This window comes from Palaemon carinicauda, chromosome 20 (assembly GCF_036898095.1).
Source record: "Palaemon carinicauda isolate YSFRI2023 chromosome 20, ASM3689809v2, whole genome shotgun sequence".
NCBI classification, from domain to species: Eukaryota; Metazoa; Arthropoda; class Malacostraca; order Decapoda; family Palaemonidae; genus Palaemon; species Palaemon carinicauda.
Genome location: NC_090744.1, coordinates 11,270,420 through 11,295,419, shown reverse-complemented (window position 1 = coordinate 11,295,419; position 25,000 = coordinate 11,270,420). Strand labels below are relative to the sequence as shown.

Here is a 25,000-nt window from a genome sequence, read left to right as displayed (position 1 = left end):
TCGAAATTTGCGTGAAGCCAAGACGAGATATTCCTTAGTTGGATTAAGAAAATAAGGCATTTTCAGCACTATTTCACTCACCTTTTTTATACAATTTCAATCACATTCCTTTATAATTGTTCCAGTTAATGAAAATATCTTGGTTGATTTTAAAGCAAACAGGCAAATTGTTCTACAGAGCACTTTCGTAATGACCATATTAACGGGAAAACTTGTGGTATGTGGAGGACTACAGAACATAATGATCTATAGTAACTAAAACTAAGGTTTTGGAAGCATAATACAACAATTTTTATTGGAAACATTGCAATATCAAACGTGACCAATTACTACATTCACTACCGTAATATCTCTCTCTCTCTCTCTCTCTCTCTCTCTCTCTCTCTCTCTCTCTCTCTCTCTGTGAATGTCTTCAAGGCTCGTATAACTCATTTATGGCGTTTTTATGAATACTTTACAGCATCGAGCCATAAATGAAACTGGAACAAGACTAATGTCAGATCTCCGAACAATCTAATGTAGCTGTTAAAGGAAGTAATTGTTAAGTTATGTCATTCCATTTATTTCTACATGCTTTTACAGATTATATATATATATATATATATATATATATATATATATATATATATATATGTGTGTGTGTGTGTGTGTGGGGGGGGGGTGTTTGTGTGTGTGTGTGTTTTGTGTATTTGTATCGGATAGTCAAGATGTCAAATGATGTCACAGAATGAAATATGGCAACTCGATTTGTAATATTTTCCAGCGTTCGCTGAGCTTGGACAAGTCTCCGCCTATTTCCTAAGAAGTAGTCAGAAATGCAACTCTTTATTTGTTTTGTCATGGTAACACTAGAGACCTCTGACGAGCGATTCTCCCTGAGTGTCGGCGGCCTTCTGAATCTAAGTGTACATACATGAATAATGTATTGGTGGTGAAGTTGGTTGTCTATCAACCAACTTCACCACCAACTCCACCAACACACCGCTTCTACGAATACACCACCAACCTATGTCACCAACACTCTCACCAAACGACACCATTACTCTGTCCTTCATCTTCGCCAATACGATATTCTTATCTCTTATTTTAGGAAAATGAACATAGAAACAATTAGTTTTAGATACAAGACCTAATATGATCCTCCCTCCATTATCACCAACAGACCACCCACAGTCCAACACTCCGCCAACTTCACGAATACACCATCAACCTTTGCCTGGCTAGCAGTGCTTTAAGGTGTACCACAATAAGCACAACTTTCCAACCTACTCTTAAACAAATTAAAAATTAAATATCAGACTATTGTCACTTCCAGAAAAAAAAAAAAAGTCTCATTCAACAAGTACTACAAGAAGGTTCTCTTTCTGCTGCGTGGTACACTGAAGTCACTCATTTATCCCCCCATAATCTGACTAAATCTGCAAACAGAAAAATCTCTGTCATCATCCACAGATTAAGACTTGGTTACACCGCTGCTGCTGGGAAATCATCGACATCGAAGACCGTCCTTACAATTATTGTAATCTACCCACAGGAGCTGAACCTTTGTCTCATTACCTTCTTTTTTGCAGAGAAACCTTACCCCTCCTTCAATCCATCACACTCCCCCCTCCTTACACAGCTGAACAAGTCACTAAACATATATTAGAAAATATACATACACTCTCGGGATTTCTTTGCTCTTATCCTCCTCCCAGATAAACTTTAATAATGTAACAACACTTAAAATTTAGCTAAAAACCCTATTCATCCAAAATAAACACTTAATTTGCCATTAATAATTAAATCAAGTCCCTCGTAGGCCTATTGAAAACAGTTATACATAAACACAAACCTAGGCCTAGGCTAAAATCTAAGGGGTCTACATCTGAGTTTTCACTTACTCACTCATACACTTACGCTACACTAAGCCTATCCACTTATCCCAATCCCTTTTCTTCCCTCTCCTTCTTTGCACACAACAGTTTTTAATCAATAAATATTAATGTTAAAATTGAAATATAAACAATTCCACTCTCACTATCACATCTGCAAACCCGAAACTATACATAGTCTGGGATGTCCTCATTCACTGTCAGAATCTATACAAACTTTTTGCTTTACGTAACCTATCCCCTATCCTCTAGGGATAGTAATCCTACAGGTCCTTTCCCCTCCAAAACAAGTACACTTAACAATTCACAAAATGCAAAGCAGGAATAAATGATTGGAGAATGGTTATTCCTTAGCCGTGTTCCTCATAAGGAAACAAATCTTGTTTTTCCCCATCTCCTTTCATTTTTCCCCTGCTCACTGCACACACAAACCTTCCCAAAATCCTTTTATCCTTAACCCAACCTATCCTCATGGTGCCCCTATCCTATAAACGCAAACCCAGCGATCAAGGAAGTGTAACATATGTCGAATGAATGATGTGGTGAAATACTAGGGAATTTACAACCACATAAATTAACTTTTTTACCTGTAAACCCTCGTGCACCAACTTCGCACGAGGCCAAGTCACAGAACTGAGAAACAAACTTACGTAAAAGACATTTGTCGTTTACCTTTGATTCAAACTATATTTCCTGCACCGATTCTTTTGGGGGTGATGCCACACGGGTTCACAAAGACTCAATTAAAATGTTTGACATATATTTAATATTTAAAGTACACAAACAAAAATCATCAGTTACGTTAAAGAGCGAACATTAACATTACCACAAATGAACAAAATTTACGTTACTTGATAAAAATTAAACAAATATCAAACGGGGTTACAGAGTATTCTTATAAGAATATTGCTGCAATGATGATGCGATGGTTCACGAGGTGATGATGGTCGGATTCAGGAGAATATCTTCTTATTACTTGCCTTTTGGAGTTAACTGCTCAAAGAGGCCTAGATTCACCTTTCAACCCTGTAAGAAAACTCAGGAGGAGTATATGGCACAGCACAGTTGTCAGATCTACAAAATTACAGGGTTACGTAACATAACATCAATTTAAAGATAAACATCAAGTGCTCTAATCGTAACCCAACATACACAAAAAAAAGGGGGTTTCGTCCAGAAGGTAAGTTTAAATTACTGGCATGTGCCCTTACAATAATCAAACAATATATATAATCTCCACAGGAAGAAATTTGACAACAATGGGATGATACGTCATTTTATCTGATCTAGATGGATAAAATTTGCAAGAAAGGTAGCTCATTACTTTAAATATTATTATACTAATTCATACAAACTCATTGATATAGTTAATATGATAAAAATACTTCTGTGGAGGAAAATAATCACATTTTAAACATATATTCATAGAAACTGAGAAATACATTAGAAAACGAATACTTGTAAAACTAAGATAAATTTTTATTCAAGGGGAATAAATGTCAATTTTTGACATTCTCCCCCAAGAAGAATCATAATTAGAAATAATCCAACTGTACCCAAAATTCTAAATCAAAACATACACTTAGAGTACATCCATAGAAATTAAATCCTTTCTCTCTTGATCACAGCGGATTGCTGCTGCACGCCGAGGTCTCGCATCATTCAGAGGCACACTATCTGGCTCCTGAGATTCAACACTATCAAATTCCCTCTCAGGTACCTCCAGAAGTAAGATCTTCGTGATTGATCTCATGTATAGTTTATTATTCACTTTCACTTCTACAGACCTAATCCCACCATCAGACGACGGAAACAGCTGGGTTACCTTACCCAAGGAGAGGAGGGATCTATAGCCTTTATCCAGATGATCTTCTAAGTCCACCATCACTATGTCCCCAACTTTCACATTTGCAGAGAGATTATTACTAGAGTTATTATGTCTCTCTCTCAAGGACACTAAATAGTCTCTTTTCCAAGAGTTCTCCAATTTCCTTAGCACTGATGATAGTCTCAAATATTGCGCTCTAATATCACTTGAACTCGTGAAATCTGGGTCATCATTTGCTAAATTGTTAAGAGGTGAAATACAAACATTTCTCCCATAAAGTAACATGGAGGGAGTCAAAGCCTCACAATCTCTATCAAAGGAGAGATAAGTCAGTGGTCGAGAATTTATCACAGCTTGAAACTCAACAAGTAAAGTTCTCAGCTCTTCAAAGGATACACGTTTGTGATACAAAGCCTTGGACAAACATCCTTTTAGAACACCAACAAGACGTTCATCAAAGCCCCCAGACCAGGGGGCTCGCGGTGTAATGAACTTCCAATTAACACCATTTCCTTCAAGGTATGACCTTACCTCTGGTTCCTCCATAATTTCTTTCAGGAAATTATTAAATCCAACAAAATTCCGACCATTGTCAGATATAATCAGACTCGGCAGGGAATGATATGCTACAAAGCGTCGAAAAGCCAGTAGGAAATCTGAAGCAGTCATGGAATGAGTCAATTCAAAATGAACTGCCCTGCTCGTAGTACAGGTAAATAGACACACAAAGACCTTCTCCTCCAAACCAGTCTCATGATCAAAAATATTAATAGCACCAGTATAATCAACTCCTATTGATTGGAACGGTCTATCATATCTCACTCGTTCTGTGGGTAATGGTGGGGGAGGAGGCAAACACAACTGTTTCTTAGTTAACTTCTGACACAAAACACACTTTGACAGAATCGACTTGATTACTTGACGTGCTTTAGGTACCCAAAAGGTTTCTCTCAACAATACCAGTACAGAATTGACATCACAATGGTGATTATGTCTATGCAAATGTTCAACTATCAATACTGTTGAATAACTTCTGGATGGCAATAACATTGGGCACCGAGTATCATAAGACATGGAGGCGTTTTTCATGCGACCCTGAGACCTTATTAGGTCTTCCTCATCAACAAATAAGTTTAACTGATTACACAAATTCTTAATATGAATTCTTATCACAGAGGTACATTCTGGTAGTAGAAATATATATATATATATATATATATATATATATATATATATATATATATATATATATATTTCATATATATATATGTATATAAAATTAATACATATATTTATAGGTGAATATATATATATATATATATATATATATATATATATATATATATATATATATATATATATATATATATCACAGCGCTGGCAAGCGCGACCGGGGAACAAGCAAAAATGCTGCCAGTGCTGTTATATACGATTACGTAAACCAGAAATACCGGGTTTTCAGAAAAGTGCTTTCCGGACATAGTATAAGCTTGAAACTCTAGGATTTAGTTCTATTCAATTTAACTAGACGATCCTAAAAGTTTCAAGTCCCTATCTTATAAGGTTCGTGAAATATGACATCAGAAATATGCAAAAAAATAGCAAAAATGACGTCAACTTTCATGGGTTCGATATAGAGTCATGGATAGACGCTTTTTAGCAAAGTTTCAACTCTATAATCTTAGCTTCTGAATGAGCTAGATAGCTGTTCGACCTCAGGTTTTGTAGATTATGTTTTAAATTGTGTATTAGGCTATGTGGGAATGTTTTGCGGTAATCACGAAGGCTGTAGTCACGTACTTTAGTTTCAAAAGGCATCAAACTGACATCTTTAAGCGAACTTTCAACGTTTATTTCTCAGCCTCTGAATAATAAGTTATATACATGTTTGACCTCACATTTTGAAGATATGACTATAAACTAGTTAATCAATACGCTTGCGTAAAAAAAGAGTGATATTTTACCCAAAAACCGATAAATCGGTTGGAACTTTTGACCGGGGAAACGTCTGTCTATATCCGAACATAACTTGACAACAAAACGTTTACCCGATTGAGCGGTTTAAAGAATTGATATAAAAATTTTAACCGGGTGTCGCCGGTCGCTTGCTTTTGACATTACCCATAGTCATAAAACAAAAAAATTCTGGGTAACGTACCTACAACTATAACGTTAAATAGTAAAATAGCATACACGCCAACCTTTGATCACAGCGCTGGCAAGCGCGACCGGGGAACAAGCAAAAATGCTGCCAGTGCTGTGATCAAAGGTTGGCGTGTATGCTATTTTATTATTTAACGTTATAGTTGTAGGTACGTTACCCAGAATTTTTTTGTTTTATGACTATGGGTAATGTCCAAAGCAAGCGACCGGCGACACCCGGTTAAAATTTTTATATCAATTCTTTAAACCGCTCAATCGGGTAAACGTTTTGTTGTCAAGTTATGTTCGGATATAGACAGACGTTTCCCCGGTCAAAAGTTCCATCCGATTTATCGGTTTTTGGGTAATATATATATATATATATATATATATATATATATATATATATATATATATATATATATATATATATATATATTGTAGGATCACATTTATTAAGGAAAGTCTATTAGATTTGACAGTAATCTAGTAGCTTTGGTTTAAGATTCCTCTTTGCATAAAAAATAAACAAATAGAGAGAGGAGAGAGAGAGAGAGAGAGAGAGAGAGAGAGAGAGAGAGAGAGAGAGATGTCTTACCTGGCCATTCATGCTATGAACCGAAACAGAATTTATGTATTGTGATTCCTCACGATTACTTGTGTTTTGCAGATATATCATTCTGGAATCAGCTGGAAATAAGAATCGTATAAACGTTTAGAAAATTTAATCGGAGAGAATGAAAGGTTTATTTTTACAGACTCTCAATTGACTCTGATGTTGCTAATTTCTTTCACCATTTTGACTATCGTAAACATCTTTTTGGTTGCTTTGTGGCTAGGAAGTTATTATTATTATTATTATTATTATTATTATTATTATTATTATTATTATTATTATTATTATTATGCTAAGCTAAAACCCTAGTTGGAAAAGTATAATTCTATAAAACCAGAGACTCCAATAAGGAAAATATCCCAGTGAGGAAAGGAAATAAGGAAACAGAATAGTGTGTCTAAGTGTACCCTCGAGCAAGAGAACTCTAACTCAAGGTGGTTAAGTTGTATAGATTTACAAATGTCAAGGATGATTATGATTTGGAATAAGACATTCTTTCAGAAGGAATTTTTTTTTTTTTTGGTAAATATCTCTTATGACCTAATTATTGATTTCAAACGTTTAGTGTTTCGTTGAATGTACCCTTAAGTTATAACCTATGTCTTAGATATATGAATGGTTTGTTTACCTATATCCAAAGCAGAAAAGAACGAATGGTTCACGCTCCTTATCCCTTAACATTATGACAGATCTGGAAAGCAAAAACTCAGTCACTCTAATCCCTTTAGAAATATAATTCTAACATCAACGCATTACTTTATTTTCTAGTATTATAAATAGTATTTTTTCCTGCCAAATATTTCTTTCTTAAAGATCTATTTTAATGTTATTGCTGTTCTTGAAATATCTTATATCATTTATTCATTACTTCTTTTGTAGGTTATATATTTCTTTATTTCCTTTCCTCACTGGGCTACTTTTCACTGTTGGAACCTTTGTGCTTATAGCATCCTACTTTTCCAACTAGGGTCGTAGCTTAATAATAATAATAATAATAATAATAATAATAATAATAATAATAATAGTAGTAGTAGTAGTAGTAATCATGAAAATAGAAATATTAATGAAATAATAATAATAATAATAATAATAATAATAATAATAAGAATCATGAAAATGATAATAACAACAATAATAATAATAATCATAAAAATAATAATAATAATAATAATAATAAGAATCATGAAAATGATAATAACAACAATAATAATAATAATAATAATAATAATAATAATAATAATAATAATAATAATGATAATAATAATAATAATAATAATAATAATAATTTCTTTCTGAATTCAACTCACGAGGCAGAATATTTGGGTCACGGTTCAGATGAGACACTTCTGGACGTTTAGCCAATTTGTATGAGTGATCCTTTGGCAGTTGCTTTAATTCCTGAAAAATGAAAATAAAAGAATAAAAGATTCAAGCACTATATTCCGTGTTGACAGATCAAGATATACCGTAGTATTATTGCCCATTAAGTACTTAACGAAAAGAAATATCGCCATTATCTTTTAATTATAAGAATATACCTAACAGAAAATCATATTTTGTGATGCTACCTTACTGACCATCAACATTAGGCTGTACATATAGGCGACCATGTCTTCAAATCCATCTTTTTTCAGATAGTTGAAATGTAACAAGCGATATTTCCCTTTATTGTGAATTCTGTTTGATTATAAACTCACTTGAAACTGTTGCTGGATTCTGGACATTTTGGTATTGTCCTGAGGCACTCGCAGCTCCAGCAGGGCTTCTGGAAACTCCTGGCATGTGAAGCGAGTCTGCTTCTCACAGAGGATCTCTCGCAAGACAGAGTGTGCAAACTTGTACTGTGCCTGAGATTTAGAAGAAAAACGAGAAATAACTCAAGTACTGCTACAGTCTGATGTTCTGTAGTAGCTGAGGAAATTTATGAATGGGTAAGATATAAAAAAAACGTTTGTTCTGTGTGTGAGATATAAAAAAGGAGAATGGAAAAAAACACAAAATTAACTCCAGTACTGCTTCAGTCTGATGTTCTGCAGTGGTTGCAGAAGGAACTGTATGAATGGGCATGATATGTTCTGCAGTGGTTGCAGAAGGAACTGTATGAATGGGCGATTATGTTGTGCAGTGGTTGAAGAAGGAAATGTATGAATGGGGATATGTTGTGCAGTTGTTGAAGAAGGAATTGTATGAATTGACATATTGTAATACATACCAAATTCTGCTTCTATTCTTGCATGAAATTGACAGTGTGGTAAACGTTTGTGCAAGAAGGACATAATGTAAGCACGATGTGTCGCTATTAATCATTATTATATATGAAATAAATGTAATTAGCAAATGCTTGTCGAAATGGAAGAGAATCATTGAGTAGACCAACAGGAAACATGGTTTATAGCATGAAATCAAAACACATTTATATAAAATGTCTTAAATTACTCTAGAAAATGGCAAGGTATTTTCTACTTACTGTATTCTCGACGAGATTGGATCTGCCATTTCGTAGCTTGACAAGAACCTCGTGAACATCCATGTACCCTGAATTGTTGATCTGGTCCATAACTCCCAGGACTAGCAGAATGGTTCCTGTTCTTCCAATACCAGCGCTAGGAGGAGAGACAGTATATATATATATATATATATATATATATATATATATATATATATATACATATATATATATATATATATATAGAGAGAGAGAGAGAGAGAGAGAGAGAGAGAGAGACAGAGAGACAGAGAGAGAGAGAGACAGAGAGAGAGAGAGAGAGAGAGAGAGAGAGAGAGAGAGACAGAGAGAGAGAGAGAGAGAGAGTATATATACATACATATATATATATATATATATATATATATATATATATATATATATATATAAATATATATATATATATATATATATATATACATATATATATATATATATATATATATATATATATATATATATATATATAATAATAGTAATAATAATAACAATAATAATAATAATAATAATAATAATAATAATAATAATAATAATAATAATAAGCAGACCTCCCTCTATTTTCTCCCATTCGCGGATAATCTCAAAGCTATCCGCGAACAACTTTAGCAACAAAGACTGGAACTAATGCATCCCATTAACTTCTAAGCCTAGATCTCACTCTCAAATCATTCACCAGGTTAACTGCTTTAAATGGAGCCTCAAGCTAGGAAAAAAATAGCGAGATACAGTAAAACAAGAGCAAAACAAGAACCAGTGTGTGACCACCTTACCTGCAGTGGACGACAATTGGTCCAGTGAGAGGTTCTCCGCGGATGGAGTGGATCATTTGCGCCACGCCGCGCGGAGACTCAGGAACACCGTGATCTGGCCATGTGGTGAACTGGTATTGCTGGATCTAATCGGGTAATTCAATAGAGGGATTAGATATTAGTCGTTTGTTGCTGAACCTCATTAGGTAATTTAATAGAAAGATTAGATATTGTTCAGTTCTTGTTACACATGAAGAGAGGAAACTGGGGGTTAAGACAAATTTAAATTGAAGAGAGGTCTAAGAATCTATAAGGGATTTTGAATGAATATATATATATATATATATATATATATATATATATATATATATATATATGAAGAAAATTTGTAAACACCGTAATAAATAAGAGACGTATTTAAATTGAGACAATTTGAAGCTCTGGTTAAGATGAGATAATCCACATTAAAATGATTATCCCAAGCAAAGAAGGAAATTAACCTCTTACGATTTCAAGCACTGGCTAAAATGAGATGTCTTACACAAAAATGATTATAGGAAGTCATGGTAGACAAAGTAAACATTAATGTACAAGAGCAGGAGAAATATTTCTCTAGATATATCCCTCAAAGTAGAGGATTTTTCCAGCAAGAGAAAAACATAAAAAACAGTTATTTATTATAAATAGCTTCTGTTTACAAACCTTTCTGATTTCTTCATTATTGGTTAAAATGAAGGTACGAAAGATGAAGTCTATCTGTTGAGGAATAGAGAAGTTATATTTTCCAATTAAAAGAAAAAGTAATAGATTGCATTTAAAAAAAAAAAAAAAACAGTAGTTTCTAATTAAAATCAAGAGATTTCAATTATAAACAATAGTTTATGCATGTATATAATTGATAGTAATAAATTTATATATACATATATATGAGTGAATCTCCATATGTATATGTACATTTATGCATATGTAAGTATGGTTATGTACATATACATAGTATATGCATAAACACACACACACACTCACAATATATATATATATATATATATATATATATATATATATATATAAAGAGTAAATAGAAACACACACATATATATGTATATATATATGTATATATATATATATATATATATGCATCCTCACATATAGATATATACACATATACATATGCTTGTATATACTGTACAATATACACACACACACACACATATATATATATATATATATATATACATACATATATATATATATATATATATATATATATATACATATATAATATATTTATATATAGGTGTGTGTGCACATATTATGATAATGAAAATAGAAATTCCTTTCACCTCCGTTTCAGTAGATTCATGTGTTATGTCAATCCCTCCTTTTGTGATAGTTCCTTCCGAGGGCCAATACTCAGCGACTTTTGCCTGCAAAGACTTACAATGGTGTTATTGTTTCGAGAATGTAAAAAAAGAAAGAAAAAAAAAAACCGAATAATATGGAAATTTAATATCTTGTCATCACCGCAGTGAAACTTCAATAAAATTGTGAATTTATTATTATTATTATTATTATTATTATTATTATTATTATTATTATTATTATTATTGTTGTTGTAATTATTATTATTATTATTATTATTATTATTATTATTATTATTGTTGTTGTTGTTGTAATTATTATTATTATTATTATTATTATTATTATTATTATTATTATTATTATTATTATTATTATTATTATTACCTCCTTACCTGGAAAAGCTGGATGCTTTAAGCCCAAGGGCTCCAACAGGGAAAAATAGCCCAGTGAAGAAAGGAAATAAGGAAATAAACACTACAAGAAAAGGTATGAATAACTAAAACAACTTATTTCGTGAACAGTAACAACATTGAAATAAACTATAAGAAGAAATCTTTTTCCTATAATTCTTACAAGCAAACACAAGCACCTATGCATGGCACTCAAATCTGTATTGCTTCAAGTGCGAACATCCTCACCTTTCCATTTTCGACGACATTTGCAATCATTATGATCATCTGAGATTTAGTATGCCAAACCATCCGCCAGAAATCGCCAGTGGTGTCTTGGTTAAAGTCCTTTGGGCCCTGCGTGGCTATATACGCCTTCGGGTTAAGGTGGCCCTGTTGCGAGAAAAACCAAGTTAGATGGAGTGAAGGTTATGCAGGAAAAATGAAGGTAATTCACTTCCAAATGTTACTATACCTACACTGTTAAAAAAAAATTGCCGTAAAAACGGTAAAAATCCTGGAATAAATACTGCCAGGCATTTACCGTTTCAAAAAGGGATATATTGTGTTAAAGGAGTGACATTACGGTTACTAACATGTAAAACATAATAAGATAGTATGGAAAAATTACAGTTGCCTGTATTTTACTGAGAACGGTATATTTTTTACGGAGAATTTCCGATTAAAATTACGGCTCTTTTTAACAATGTAATTACTTCCTGACCATATGTGTATATGGTCAGTCTCTAGGGCATTGTCTTGCTCGATAGGGCAATGTCACTGTCTCTTGCCCCTGCCATTCATGAGCGGAAAACCAAACCAAACATTAAATACCTCAATGTAGTTTGCGTTGATGTAGTCTGAGAAGGGCATCTGGGGCAAACGGGGCAGCCTCACTCTCGTGTCATCATCTGTCGTGAAAAGAAAAGAAGAAAATATGTTGAAACAGTTGCCAATGAACAACAAAAGTTATGTACAAATTTCTCTCCTAAGAATGGAATTTCTGCAATTTAGTGTACACTGTTAAAAATTTGCATTTAAAAAACGGTATATGCCTGGCAACATTTATTCCAGGATTTTTCCCGTTTTTAAAAAAACGGATATATTGACGTAAAGGAGGAATATTACGGTTACTAACCGGTAAAAGATAATAACAAAGTATGGTAAAATAATGGTCGCATGTATTGTATTGAAATACGGCTGAAAACAATATATGTTTACGGAGAAATTCCGATTAAAATTACGGTTTTTTTTAACAGTGTAATTTGATTGCAAGGGTATTTTTGTCACATGAATATGGATTTCTAGAAAAAAATGGTAAGTTCCCTGTCACTGCATTGCCAATAGATACTAGAATGAAAACCGTGAACGAATGAGAGAATCATATTTTTTACGGAAAGCACAAATATAAAAGACATCAGACACGGTGTCCTCCAGTCAGGTTTCCTAAGGAGAAGATCACATTCATCAAGAGGACTTGAATAAAATGCTCCATATCCACACTCTTGCAAAGGAACATAAGATGAGCTATGATATAATCTTTATCTGTCCCACCGTTATCCTTACGTTAAGGGGTCGGTTGACTGATGTGCCCTCTCCAATGCCTAGCATCAAAGTCATCCTCTTTCATCAAACCTCTTCTCTCCATATCATCTTTCATCTTATCTCGCCATCTAATTCTCTGCCTCCCTCTCGATCTTCTCACTATAACCAGTTCTTCCCAGGCCCACCTCACTCCCTCCCCGCCATCCATCTTGAACGCGTGCCCACACTATCTCAGTCGTGACACTCTTATCACCTGTGTAATTTTCACTACGCCTGCCATTCTCCTTATTTCATCATTTCCTAATCTTTCAATCGGTATGAGTTATGATACACATTATATCATGAGCTATGATGTAATGTGTGTCTTCAAATATAGTTAGAAAGATTGATTGATTGATTTGGAGTTTTCTGGCATCCTGACATCGAAGCTAACTAGAAAAAAAAACAGGCTGAGACTGATTGAGCGCTTCTTTACTTACAAGGCAGGTTGTTCTTGTACCGATTCTTCAGGCGATTTTCGGAGTGATCACTGTAAGAGCAGCTCTTCTCTAGGACCTTGGGAACGCTCTGAGGAGGAAGACATCCAAAGAGAAACAAAGTTATTAATCTTTCTTTATATTGCAGATGTGTTTTGTATGAAGGATAAGGCTGTAGGTGTGATTAATGTAGTCGAGAGGAAGAACCAACTTACTGTAGCATTGCATGTTAAACTGACGCAGCAACCACAAAATTCTATCATAAAAATGGTTACTAAATCTTTTCAGAATTTTACATAGATATGGTGAGTAATTTCCAACCTATTCATTTGTAATTGTCCATATAATTATTCACAATTGATTTTTTGCTTTAAAATGATTGAGAGCAAACAGTTTACATTTATTCATACAGTATTTATTCATTAAGCAAAAATGACTCAGAAATACTTCATCTTACATTAATACTTACTTATGTGTATTGTCTCATATAAAAATATATATCATCTTAGCTATTCATTAGAAAAAACAAGTAATGATTACCTGCAAAACTTTTGAGTGTTGAACCCAGACAGACAACTTACTAATAGTAAAGTTAATGCAAAGAAAGAGAACTGACAAGACCAGGTTAATATAGGATGTCTTGACAATAAGAGACAGTGCCGTAAGAACTCATGACAAGGCCCCTAAGCTTCGAGCTTCCTTGGGGCCTTCGACATCCCTAAAACGATGCTCTCCTCCAGTACAATTTATTGCAATTATATTGCAAATTAAGTAAATAATACATAGTTTTAACATTCAACACTAAAAGAAAAAAAAATGCCCCTAGTGTTGGTGGGCTTCTGCTCTTGCGGAGCCCTACTTTTGCTGAGCCACTGCTCATGCTGATCCCCTGCTCTTGCTGATCCCTTGCTCTTGCTGAGCCCCTGCTCATGCTGATCCCCTGCTCTTGCTGAGCCCCTGCTCTTGCTGATCCCCTACTTTTGCTGAGCCCTGTTCTTGCTGATCCCCTGATCTTGCTGAGCCTCTGCTCTTGCTGATCCCCTGCTCTTGCTGAGCCCCTGCTCTTGCTGATCCCTTGCTCTTGCTGAGCCCCTGCTCTTGCTGAGCCCTTGCTCTTGCTGATCTCTTGCTCTTGCTGATCCCTTGTTCTTGCTGAGCCCCTGATCTTGCTGAGCCCCTGCTCTTGCTGATCCCCTGCTCTTGCTGAGCCCCTGCTCTTGCTGATCCCCTACTTTTGCTGAGCCCTGTTCTTGCTGATCCCCTGATCTTGCTGAGCCTCTGCTCTTGCTGATCCCCTGCTCTTGCTGATCCCCTGCTCTTGCTGAGCTCCTGCTCTTGCTGAGCCCCTGCTCTTGCTGAGCTCCTGCTCTTGCTGAGCCCCTGCTCTTGCTGATCCCCTACTTTTGCTGAGCCCTGTTCTTGCTGATCCCCTGATCTTGCTGAGCCTCTGCTCTTGCTGATCCCCTGCTCTTGCTGAGCCCCTGCTCTTGCTGATCCCTTGCTCTTGCTGAGCCCCTGCTCATGCTGATCCCCTGCTCTTGCTGAGCCCCTGCTCTTGCTGATCCCCTGCTCTTGCTGATCCCTTGCTCTTGCTGAGCCCCTGCTCATGCTGATCCCCTGCTCTTGCTGAGCCCTTGCTCTTGCTGAGCCCCTGCTCATGCTGATCCCCTGCTTTTGCTGAGCCCCTGCTCATGCTGATCCCCTGCTCTTGCTGAGCCCCTGCTCTTGCTGATCTCTTGCTCTTGCTGATTTCCTGCTCTTGCTGAGCCCCTACTTTTGCTGAGCCCTGTTCTTGCTGATCTCCTGCTCTTGCTGATCCCTTGCTCTTGCTGATCCCCTGATCTTGCTGAGCCTCTGCTCTTGCTGATCCCCTGCTCTTGCTGATCCCCTGCTCTTGCTTATCCCTTACTCTTGCTGAGCCCCTACTTTTGCTGAGCCCTGTTCTTGCTGATCTCCTGCTCTTGCTGACCCCTTGCTCTTGCTGAGCCCCTGCTCTTGCTGATCCCTTGCTCTTGCTGAGCCCCTGCTCATGCTGATCCCCTGCTCTTGCTGAGCCCCTGCTCTTGCTGATCTCTTGCTCTTGCTGATCTCTTGCTCATGCTGATCCCCTGCTCTTGCTGAGCCCCTACTTTTGCTGAGCCCTGTTCTTGCTGATCTCCTGCTCTTGCTGATCCCTTGCTCTTGCTGAGCCCCTACTTTTGCTGAGCCCTGTTCTTGCTGATCTCCTGCTCTTGCTGATCCCTTACTCTTGCTGAGCCCCTACTTTTGCTGAGCCCTGTTCTTGCTGATCTCCTGCTCTTGCTGATCCCTTGCTCTTGCTGATCCCCTGCTCTTGCTGATCCCCTGCTCTTGCTGATCCCCTGCTCTTGCTGAGCCCTGTTCTTGCTGATCTCCTGCTCTTGCTGATCCCTTGCTCTTGCTGATCCCCTGCTCTTGCTGATCTCTTGCTCTTGCTGATCTCCTGCTCTTGCTGAGCCCCTACTTTTGCTGAGCCCTGTTCTTGCTGATCTCCTGCTCTTGCTGATCCCTTGCTCTTGCTGATCCCCTGATCTTGCTTAGCCTCTGCTCTTGCTGATCCCCTGCTCTTGCTGATCCCTTACTCTTGCTGAGCCCCTACTTTTGCTGAGCCCTGTTCTTGCTGATCTCCTTCTCTTGCTGATCCCTTGCTCTTGCTGAGCCCCTGCTCTTGCTGAGCCCTTGCTCTTGCTGATCTCCTGCTCTTGCTGATCCCTTACTCTTGCTGATCCTCTGCTCTTGCTGATCCCCTGCTCTTGCTGATCCCCTGCTCTTGCTGATCCCTTACTCTTGCTGAGCCCCTACTTTTGCTGAGCCCTGTTCTTGCTGATCTCCTGCTCTTGCTGATCCCTTACTCTTGCTGAGCCCCTACTTTTGCTGAGCCCTGTTCTTGCTGATCTCCTGCTCTTGCTGAGCCCCTGCTCTTGCTGAGCCCTTGCTCTTGCTGATCTCCTGCTCTTGCTGATCCCTTACTCTTGCTGATCCCCTGATCTTGCTGAGCCCCTGCTCTTGCTGATCCCCTGCTCTTGCTGATCCCCTGCTCTTGCTGAGCCCCTGCTCTTGCTGAGCTCCTGCTCTTGCTGAGCCCCTGCTCTTGCTGATCCCCTACTTTTGCTGAGCCCTGTTCTTGCTGATCCCCTGATCTTGCTGAGCCTCTGCTCTTGCTGATCCCCTGCTCTTGCTGAGCCCCTGCTCTTGCTGATCCCTTGCTCTTGCTGAGCCCCTGCTCTTGCTGAGCCCTTGCTCTTGCTGATCTCTTGCTCTTGCTGATCCCTTGCTCTTGCTGAGCCCCTGCTCTTGCTGATCCCTTGCTCTTGCTGAGCCCTTGCTCTTGCTGATCTCCTGCTCTTGCAGATCCCTTACTCTTGCTGAGCCCCTGCTCTTGCTGAGCCCCTGCTCTTGCTGATCCCCCACTTTTGCTGAGCCCTGTTCTTGCTGAGCCCTTGCTCTTGCTGATCCCCTGATCTTGCTGAGCCTCTGCTCTTGCTGATCCCCTGCTCTTGCTGAGCCCCTGCTCTTGCTGAGCTCCTGCTCTTGCTGAGCCCCTGCTCTTGCTGATCCCCTACTTTTGCTGAGCCCTGTTCTTGCTGACCCCTGCTCTTGCTGATCCCCTACTTTTGCTGAGCCCTGTTCTTGCTGACCCCTGCTCTTGCTGATCCCCTACTTTTGCTGAGCCCTGTTCTTGCTGACCCCTGCTCTTGCTGATCCCCTGATCTTGCTGAGTCTCTGCTCTTGCTGATCCCCTGCTCTTGCTGAGCCCCTGCTCTTGCTGAGCTCCTGCTCTTGCTGAGCCCCTGCTCTTGCTGATCCCCTACTTTTGCTGAGCCCTGTTCTTGCTGATCCCCTGATCTTGCTGAGCCTCTGCTCTTGCTGATCCCCTGCTCTTGCTGAGCCCCTGCTCTTGCTGATCCCTTGCTCTTGCTGAGCCCCTGCTCTTGCTGAGCCCTTGCTCTTGCTGATCTCTTGCTCTTGCTGATCCCTTGCTCTTGCTGAGCCCCTGCTCTTGCTGATCCCTTGCTCTTGCTGAGCCCTTGCTCTTGCTGATCTCCTGCTCTTGCAGATCCCTTACTCTTGCTGATCCCCTGCTCTTGCTGAGCCCCTGCTCTTGCTGATCCCCCACTTTTGCTGAGCCCTGTTCTTGCTGAGCCCTTGCTCTTGCTGATCCCCTGATCTTGCTGAGCCTCTGCTCTTGCTGATCCCCTGCTCTTGCTGAGCCCCTGCTCTTGCTGAGCTCCTGCTCTTGCTGAGCCCCTGCTCTTGCTGATCCCCTACTTTTGCTGAGCCCTGTTCTTGCTGACCCCTGCTCTTGCTGATCCCCTGCTCTTGCTGAGCCCCTGCTCTTGCTGAGCCCCTGTTCTTGCTGATCCCCTGCTCTTTCTGATCCCCTGATCTTGCTGAGCCTCTGCTCTTGCTGAGCCCCTGCTCTTGCTGAGCCCCTGCTCTTGCTGATCCCCTACTTTTGCTGAGCCCTGTTCTTGCTGAGCCCTGTTCTTGCTGATCCCCTGATCTTGCTGAGCCTCTGCTCTTGCTGATCCCCTGATCTTGCTGAGCCTCTGCTCTTGCTGATCCCCTGCTCTTGCTGATCCCCTGATCTTGCTGAGCCTCTGCTCTTGCTGATCCCCTGCTCTTGCTGATCCCTTGCTCTTGTTGAGGCCCTGTTCTTGTTGAAATCCGGCTCTTGCTGAGCCCCTGCTCTTCCTGAGACTTTTGATTACCCAACCTGTCTGATTGTCTAGAACAATCTTTTGATAATCCCAACATTACTTTACTTGTCTAGAACAACCTTTTGATAGCCCAAACCTATCTTTATTTTTCTATAATAACCTTTGGATAGCCTCAACTTTTCTTTATTTGTCTAGAACAACCTTTGATAACCCCAATATTTCTTCATTTGTGAAGAACAACTTTTTGATAACCCCATCATTTCTTTATTTGTCTAGAACAACCTTTTGATAACCCAAACCTATCCGTATTTTTCTATAATTACCTTTTGATAGCCCCAACATTTCTTTATCTATCTAGAACAACCTTTTGATAATCCTAACATTACTTTACTTGTCTAGAATAACCATTTGGCAATCCAAACATTTCTTTTTTGTCTAGAACAACCTTTTGATAATCCCAACATTACTTTACTTGTTTAGAGCAACCTTATGATAACCCCAACATTTCTTTACTTGTGTAAATTTCCTACTTACGTTGAACTCCATGTCTGTTTCTTTGGAGTGAATAGCTTTTAGAAGGTAGGGCTCAATGTTTTCAAAAGGAATTCTTCTGTTCAAGGTGTTATAAATTTCCTCGTCTCCCATGCCAGAAAACTCTTGTAATTCAATACCAGGATTGAGAGTTGACTTTCGGAGCAAAGAAGGTTTCCTCCGAAGAGTACCTTCTTTAGGAGGTGAAACGCAGTCTGAAATGAAGTATGAAAGTGGGGATTCAGTATCCAAATGAAATGGTGCATATGAAGAGTTTAAGCTTTTAACCAAATATAATGACAGAGGAAAATGTGAATGAGTCAAATTTCCTTACTCACTGAGATGAGAGTTTGAAAACCTATCGGTTATGAGGATGATATATAATCTTCAATGAAAATATAGAACAGTATTGACTATAATCAGAAAGGTATCGTGAAATACCTCTATCTTGATTGGCTGTCCTCGCAACGACCTTTGTCTGGCGTTTCCTGTTGGAAGGACATAGCTTGTTAAAAGAGGTTTTCCCTCTGTGCCCAAAGCATACCATGCTCAAAATCTTCCTTACACAATAGATACATATGTGTGCTATCAACAGTATTAAAAAGAAATCGAACCAGAGCACAGTTGCATATCTTAACCCTCATAGGACTGGCCTTAAAGATTTGGTTCATAGCAAGGGATAGAAAAAAGGAACAGAAGTAGGAGAGTTTAGGGGAAAGAAACCAAATTGATGAGAAGTAAAAGACGGAGAAGTTAGAAACTAAAAACTGAACTCTTGCTAAAGTTGATATTTTTCAAAAATATTAATTGAGTAAAGCAAATGAAAAGGGCATTTCTTTGAATCTCAGATTTTTATCCTTACTGTAAATAAAATGAGAAAAGTAGAGCACCTGTTCTTATTACACATATTACTCAAATCTTCTGAAAAGAATTCTGTCAAACTGTTCATCTTTATGAAGTTACGGATTGGGAGGACTCTAGAACATGCTTTTAAGAGAAGGGATATACTTCCAGATTTTCTCTTAAAAGGTAAATATCTCTCTTGCCAATAAAATAGAATAAAATGTATTGTAAATATAATGGATAAGAAATTAATGAATTATGAGAAATTGAAAAGCAAGAACTGATTATTGAACTAAGGTTACTAAGGACAGAGATAGCTTGCTTGTTTTGTCCTGAATTTTTGGCCTACATCATGTTTACTTTCTTTTCCTAAGTCTACATCATACCCTTGTGAATTAGTTCTTATTCTGCTATCTTAAGAGTGGATGTTGTAGCTTTAAAAGTTATCTAATTAAGAAAAGGGCGCTTACTTATAGGTCCAGGCAAATACTCCAGTGAGCACCACCTACATACCCTTGTGAGTTAACTCTTACTCTGCTACCTTAAGATTGTGTATTGTAGCCAGCAAAGTTATTTGATTGAAAGAAGGGTGCTTACTTGTAGGTCCAGGCAAATATTCCAGTGAGGGCCACTACATACCCTTGTGAGTTAACTCTTACTCTGCTACCTTAAGAGTGTGTATTGTAGCCTGCAAAGTTATTTGATTGAAAGTAGGGTTCTTACTTGTAGGTCCAGGCAGGTAATTCAATGAGGACCACGTGTATACCTTTGTGAGTTAACTCTTACTCTGCTACCTTAAGAGTGTGTATTGTAGCCTGCAAAGTTATTTGATTAAAAGAAGGGTGCTTACTTGTAGGTCCAGGCAAATAATTCAATGAGGATCACTTATATACCCCTGTGAGTTAACTCTGACTCTGCTACCTTAAGATTGTGTATTGTAGCCTGCAAAGTTATTTGATTGAAAGTAGGGTGCTTACTTGTAGGTCTAAGCAAGTAATTCAATGAGGACCACGTGTATACCTTTGTGAGTTAACTCTTACTCTGCTACCTTAAGATTGTGTATTGTAGCCTGCAAAGTTATTTGATTGAAAGTAGGGTGCTTACTTGTAGGTCCAGGCAAACAATGCAATGAGAGCCACGATGATAAATACTCCAACCAATATTCCTGCCATGCCTGATGCCACAGCTTTTCCCTTGGTAGAAACTGGATCGGATACGGTGAATTCTCTGTTGTCTCCTATTGTTTAGGATAAAGGAATTCCTTTTAATATAGTTCTTCTTCAAACTCGTTTCTGTTAGAGGAGATGCCCTACTTTGAAATTAAATTAGTTAATTTAATACAGTTTTTCCTCATGTTGGATGTTCGCTTCCAAATGAATATACGGAAAGTCGTTTACATATATACATACATACAAACATACATACATACATAAATATTGAGATAAAGTTTGTATTAAACGAATAATACAGGTGACTATACATATGTATGTATATAAATGGATATTTAAATATATGTGTTTATACGTATGTCTGTGTTGTGTGTGCGTGTGTGTGTGTGTTTGTGTTTGTATTTCTTATGTTTATGAATAAATACATGGTCTGAAATGTCTGAGCTGTACACACACATTTCTAGATATTTACTGTATATACATATTTCCGCATATACATGTATGTACATAATATATATATATATATATATATATATATATATATATATATATATATATATATATATATATATATATACATAGGCACGCATTCTCAGAATATATATCGATATAATTCTATATACCAACTTGTAACATGTTTATAGAGGATCGTGTTAAACTCACCCGACTTCTTTTCGGTTACCACCACAAGATTATAGTTCTTCTCCGGCTGGAAAGGTCTATTCACGCCTTCTCCCGTACCAATATCGACAGTCTTTGTTGTGTCATTCTGCAAGGGCAAAGGATTCAAAGGGGAGCCCCTTTAGAACACTAGAAACACAAGTCATTCAGAGGATGTGTGGATGAAATATTTCGGTTTTGTGTCATCGCATGTAGCACGTATACCCTAACGAGTGAATAGTTTCCCTACAGAGGAAATACGAGGAAAATCGTTAAGTAGATAGAATAACTAATATATATATATATATATATATATATATATATATATATACAGTATATATATATATATATATATATATATATATATATATATATATATATATCTATATGGTAAATTTTATATATTTAGACGTGTTTTTCATAACATTTAGCTATGTCACTGTCATGCAAGTTTCCTGGATTAGGGTTTGATTCCCCGGCCGGCCAGAAGCTATTGTCTTTGAGTTGGTTTCCCCTTGGGTCTCTGATCGCTAGGTATAAGAGATAATCCAGACATTAAGAGATTAAAATATATGGCTTATATATACAGTATATACATATATGTATATATATAAATATATATATATATATATATATATATATATATATATACATATATATATATATATATATATATATATATATATATATATATATATATATATATATATATATATATATTAACTTCCAAATTGTTACTTCTACCCAAGGGAAACACGAATTAAATTTTGAAATAGAATAAGTGTGAAAGAGTAAAGGAATTTAAACTCAAAGTCAAGACCGAAGACTTCATTTACTTTTAGTGTGTTGGAATCAGGATGCTATAAGCCCAGGGGCTCCAACAGGAAAAAATAGCCCAGTGAGGAAAGGAAACAAGGAGAAATAAAATATTTCAAGAACAGTAACAACATTAAAATAAATATTTCCTATATGATCTATAAAAACTCGAGCAAAACAATAGGAAGAGAAATAAGCTATAATAGTGTGCCTGAGTGTACCCTCAAGCAAGTTCCAGCAATTCAACTGCCTGATTAGATTATTCTTATAGTCTATGAGTATATAAAGAACAACAGTCTTGTCCTTTAGCCTCCATCTTATTGAAATAACATTAATATAGTGTAGCACCAACAACACTATTTTTCTTTGTATCTAGTGTACGCGACCCGTCAATATTGATGGCTAAAGACTTTCTGTACGTTTTATGAATAGAGATGAAGGTTTTGTATAAATTACAATGTTGTAATGTATAATTGGCACTCGACCCTGGCCTCTCCCCTTAAGAAACAAAACCTTATCATAGTCGATACCTCAATGGAATATTTTCCAGCGACCCATATCTCTGGTTTTCTCTCGGTCGTACTTCGTTTGGACATTCTGTGTTTTGAGTTGTTCTCTTCTTCTTCTTCTATGTATTTCTCCACTACCTCCAGAGCCAGTTGCTTTATCCGGGTGTCGTTGAGATTTTCAAGAGCTTCTACCACGACGACGTATTGTACCCTAGAAAACATAATTGCATCTTACTGAAGTCCGGAGGTGTCCAACAGAAAAAAAAAATAGCCCAGTGAGGAAGGAAAAAAGAAAATATATAAATTACAAGAGAAGTAATGAAAAATTAGAAGAAAGTAGTCTAAGAATGGTTACAGCTTTGAAATAGATATTTTATATGTAAAACGTAAAAACTTAAAAAACAAAAGAAAGATAAATAAGACAGAAAAGTGTGTCCGAGTGTACCCTGAAGCAAGAGAACATTACCCCAAGACATTGAAAGACCGTGGTAAAAAGGCTAGGGCAATACCCAAGACTAGAGAACAATGGTTTGTTTGTTGAATGTTCTCCTAGAAGAGCTGCTTACCAAGGCTAAAGCGTCCATAAACCCAAGGGTTCTAAAAGGGAAAAATAGCCCAGTGAGGAGAGGAAACAAGGAAACAAATGGACTAGTGTGACTGAGTGTACCCTTAAGCAAGAGAACTTTACCATAAAGCAGTGGAGAACCACAGTACAGAGGTTATGACACTGCCCAAGGCCAGAGTACTTACGCTGGAGGGTTCTTGACGCGAGGAAGCTGCGTCTTGGACACATTTCCTGAATAATCAAGAATCTCAATGGAGCCTTCAATCTCTGGGGGCCAAGGATCGGTTGATATGGATTTCTTAAGGATGTCACTGCACTTCCATTGGTTACAAGATTTGATCTGCAGAGGGTAAGTGTGTTCGGCTTGCAAACCTGTGAACTGTTTAGAGAAGAAACAAGTTATGAAAGCGAGGCATATTCTATGCAACGACAGCAACAACAAATGGTCTCAGACATGTCCTTATTCATAATAATAATAATAATAATAATAATAATAATAATAATAATAATAATAATAATAATAATAATAATAATAATAATAATAATAATAATAAAGGCCTCAAGAATAGAACAATAATAGTTTCTCTTTTAAGACGTTCATGTGATTTCAGTTCATTTTTCTTATCTTAAAAATCAATACGTTTTAGAAGCAAAGAATAAAACTGACTAACGAGAACACAGCTCATACATACTTTGTACTCCTTCTTACTGGTGTTGTAGGTTTCGTTTTCAAAGATCAGATTGTAATACAAGGTGAAGCTCTTGTCATCTGGGTGATCATTCCATGTTATAACAATATCTGTTAAACTGCTGTTCTGTTTAAAATTGATGGGCTGCGATGGTTCTAATGGAAGATAAGATAAAATATTCTTTATTGTATTTCCAGAACAATAAGATATAGACCAAAACGTACATTTTAGCAAAGACATAACAAGAACCCACTTGAAAAACAAGTTTTAACTTTTGAAGTTCCATGGATTCAACTGCCTGATTAGGAAGATCATTTCATAACTTGGTCACAGCTAGAATAAAACTTTTAGAATACCGTGTAGTGTTGTGATTCATAATGGAGAAGGCATAGCTATTGGAATTATCTGCATACCTAGTATTACGAACAGGATGGTACTGCCAGGGAAGATATAAATGCAAAGGATGGTCAGAGTTATGAAAAATCTTATGCATCATGCACAACGAACTAACTAAACGACGGTGTCGGATTAACATCTAGATCAAGACTTCTTCTTCTTTGTCTGCATCTTTTCCCACTTTTCCCACTTATAATTTTCTTATAAAACCATATAAAACAAATCTTCTTCACCCAAGGGGTTAACTACTGCACTGTAATTGTCCAGTGGCCACTTTCATTTTGGTAAGGGTAGAAGAGACTCTTTAGCTATGATAAGTAGCTCTTCCAGGAGGAGGACACTCCGAAATCAAACCATTGTTCTCTAGTCTTGCGTAGTGCCATAGGCTCTGTACCATGGTCTTCCATTGTCTTGGGCAAGAGTTCTCTTTCTTGAGGGTATACTCGAGCACTCTATCCTATCTTATTTCTCGTCTTTTTGTTTTGTTAAAGTTTTTAAAGTTTATATAGGAGATATTTACTTAAATGTAACTGTTCTTAAAATATTTTCTGTTTCCTTGTTTCCTCTCCTCACTGGGCTATTTTCCCTGTTGGAGCGCCTGGGCTTATAGCCTCCTGCCATAAACTGAAATAGTAAGGTTTGTCTATACGTTGTCTCCACTGTATTTATTCCTTTCATTA

At 37.3% G+C, this 25,000-nt stretch overlaps 1 protein-coding gene across 7 annotated transcripts in view; it reads right to left on the bottom strand.

Moving 5' to 3' along the window:
• LOC137660144 (receptor-type tyrosine-protein phosphatase S-like) overlaps positions 1 to 25,000 on the bottom strand; it is a 185,383-nt gene that overhangs the window by 142,708 nt on the left and 17,675 nt on the right. The window contains exons 17-34 of one of the 7 annotated variants that reach the window (XR_011047626.1): positions 23,928 to 24,079; positions 23,421 to 23,614; positions 22,692 to 22,881; positions 21,349 to 21,454; positions 20,621 to 20,753; positions 19,115 to 19,161; positions 18,677 to 18,888; positions 13,467 to 13,554; positions 12,277 to 12,353; positions 11,692 to 11,835; positions 11,035 to 11,118; positions 10,397 to 10,450; positions 9,716 to 9,840; positions 8,928 to 9,063; positions 8,158 to 8,307; positions 7,768 to 7,858; positions 6,443 to 6,524; positions 1,360 to 2,900 (exon numbers count right to left, since the gene is read on the bottom strand). The exons of 5 other annotated variants lie outside the window; for them this stretch is intronic. Coding sequence is in view for 1 of the 2 variants with exons in the window: in XM_068394851.1 (XP_068250952.1) it covers positions 2,895 to 2,900; positions 6,443 to 6,534; positions 7,768 to 7,858; positions 8,158 to 8,307; positions 8,928 to 9,063; positions 9,716 to 9,840; positions 10,397 to 10,450; positions 11,035 to 11,118; positions 11,692 to 11,835; positions 12,277 to 12,353; positions 13,467 to 13,554; positions 18,677 to 18,888; positions 19,115 to 19,161; positions 20,621 to 20,753; positions 21,349 to 21,454; positions 22,692 to 22,881; positions 23,421 to 23,614; positions 23,928 to 24,079 (2,081 nt within the window). In the remaining variant the exon portion in view is untranslated. Of the gene's footprint in view, positions 1 to 1,359; positions 2,901 to 6,442; positions 6,535 to 7,767; positions 7,859 to 8,157; positions 8,308 to 8,927; positions 9,064 to 9,715; positions 9,841 to 10,396; positions 10,451 to 11,034; positions 11,119 to 11,691; positions 11,836 to 12,276; positions 12,354 to 13,466; positions 13,555 to 18,676; positions 18,889 to 19,114; positions 19,162 to 20,620; positions 20,754 to 21,348; positions 21,455 to 22,691; positions 22,882 to 23,420; positions 23,615 to 23,927; positions 24,080 to 25,000 lie in introns of those variants that run through there. One more of the 7 variants, XM_068394851.1, reaches the window with a different exon arrangement.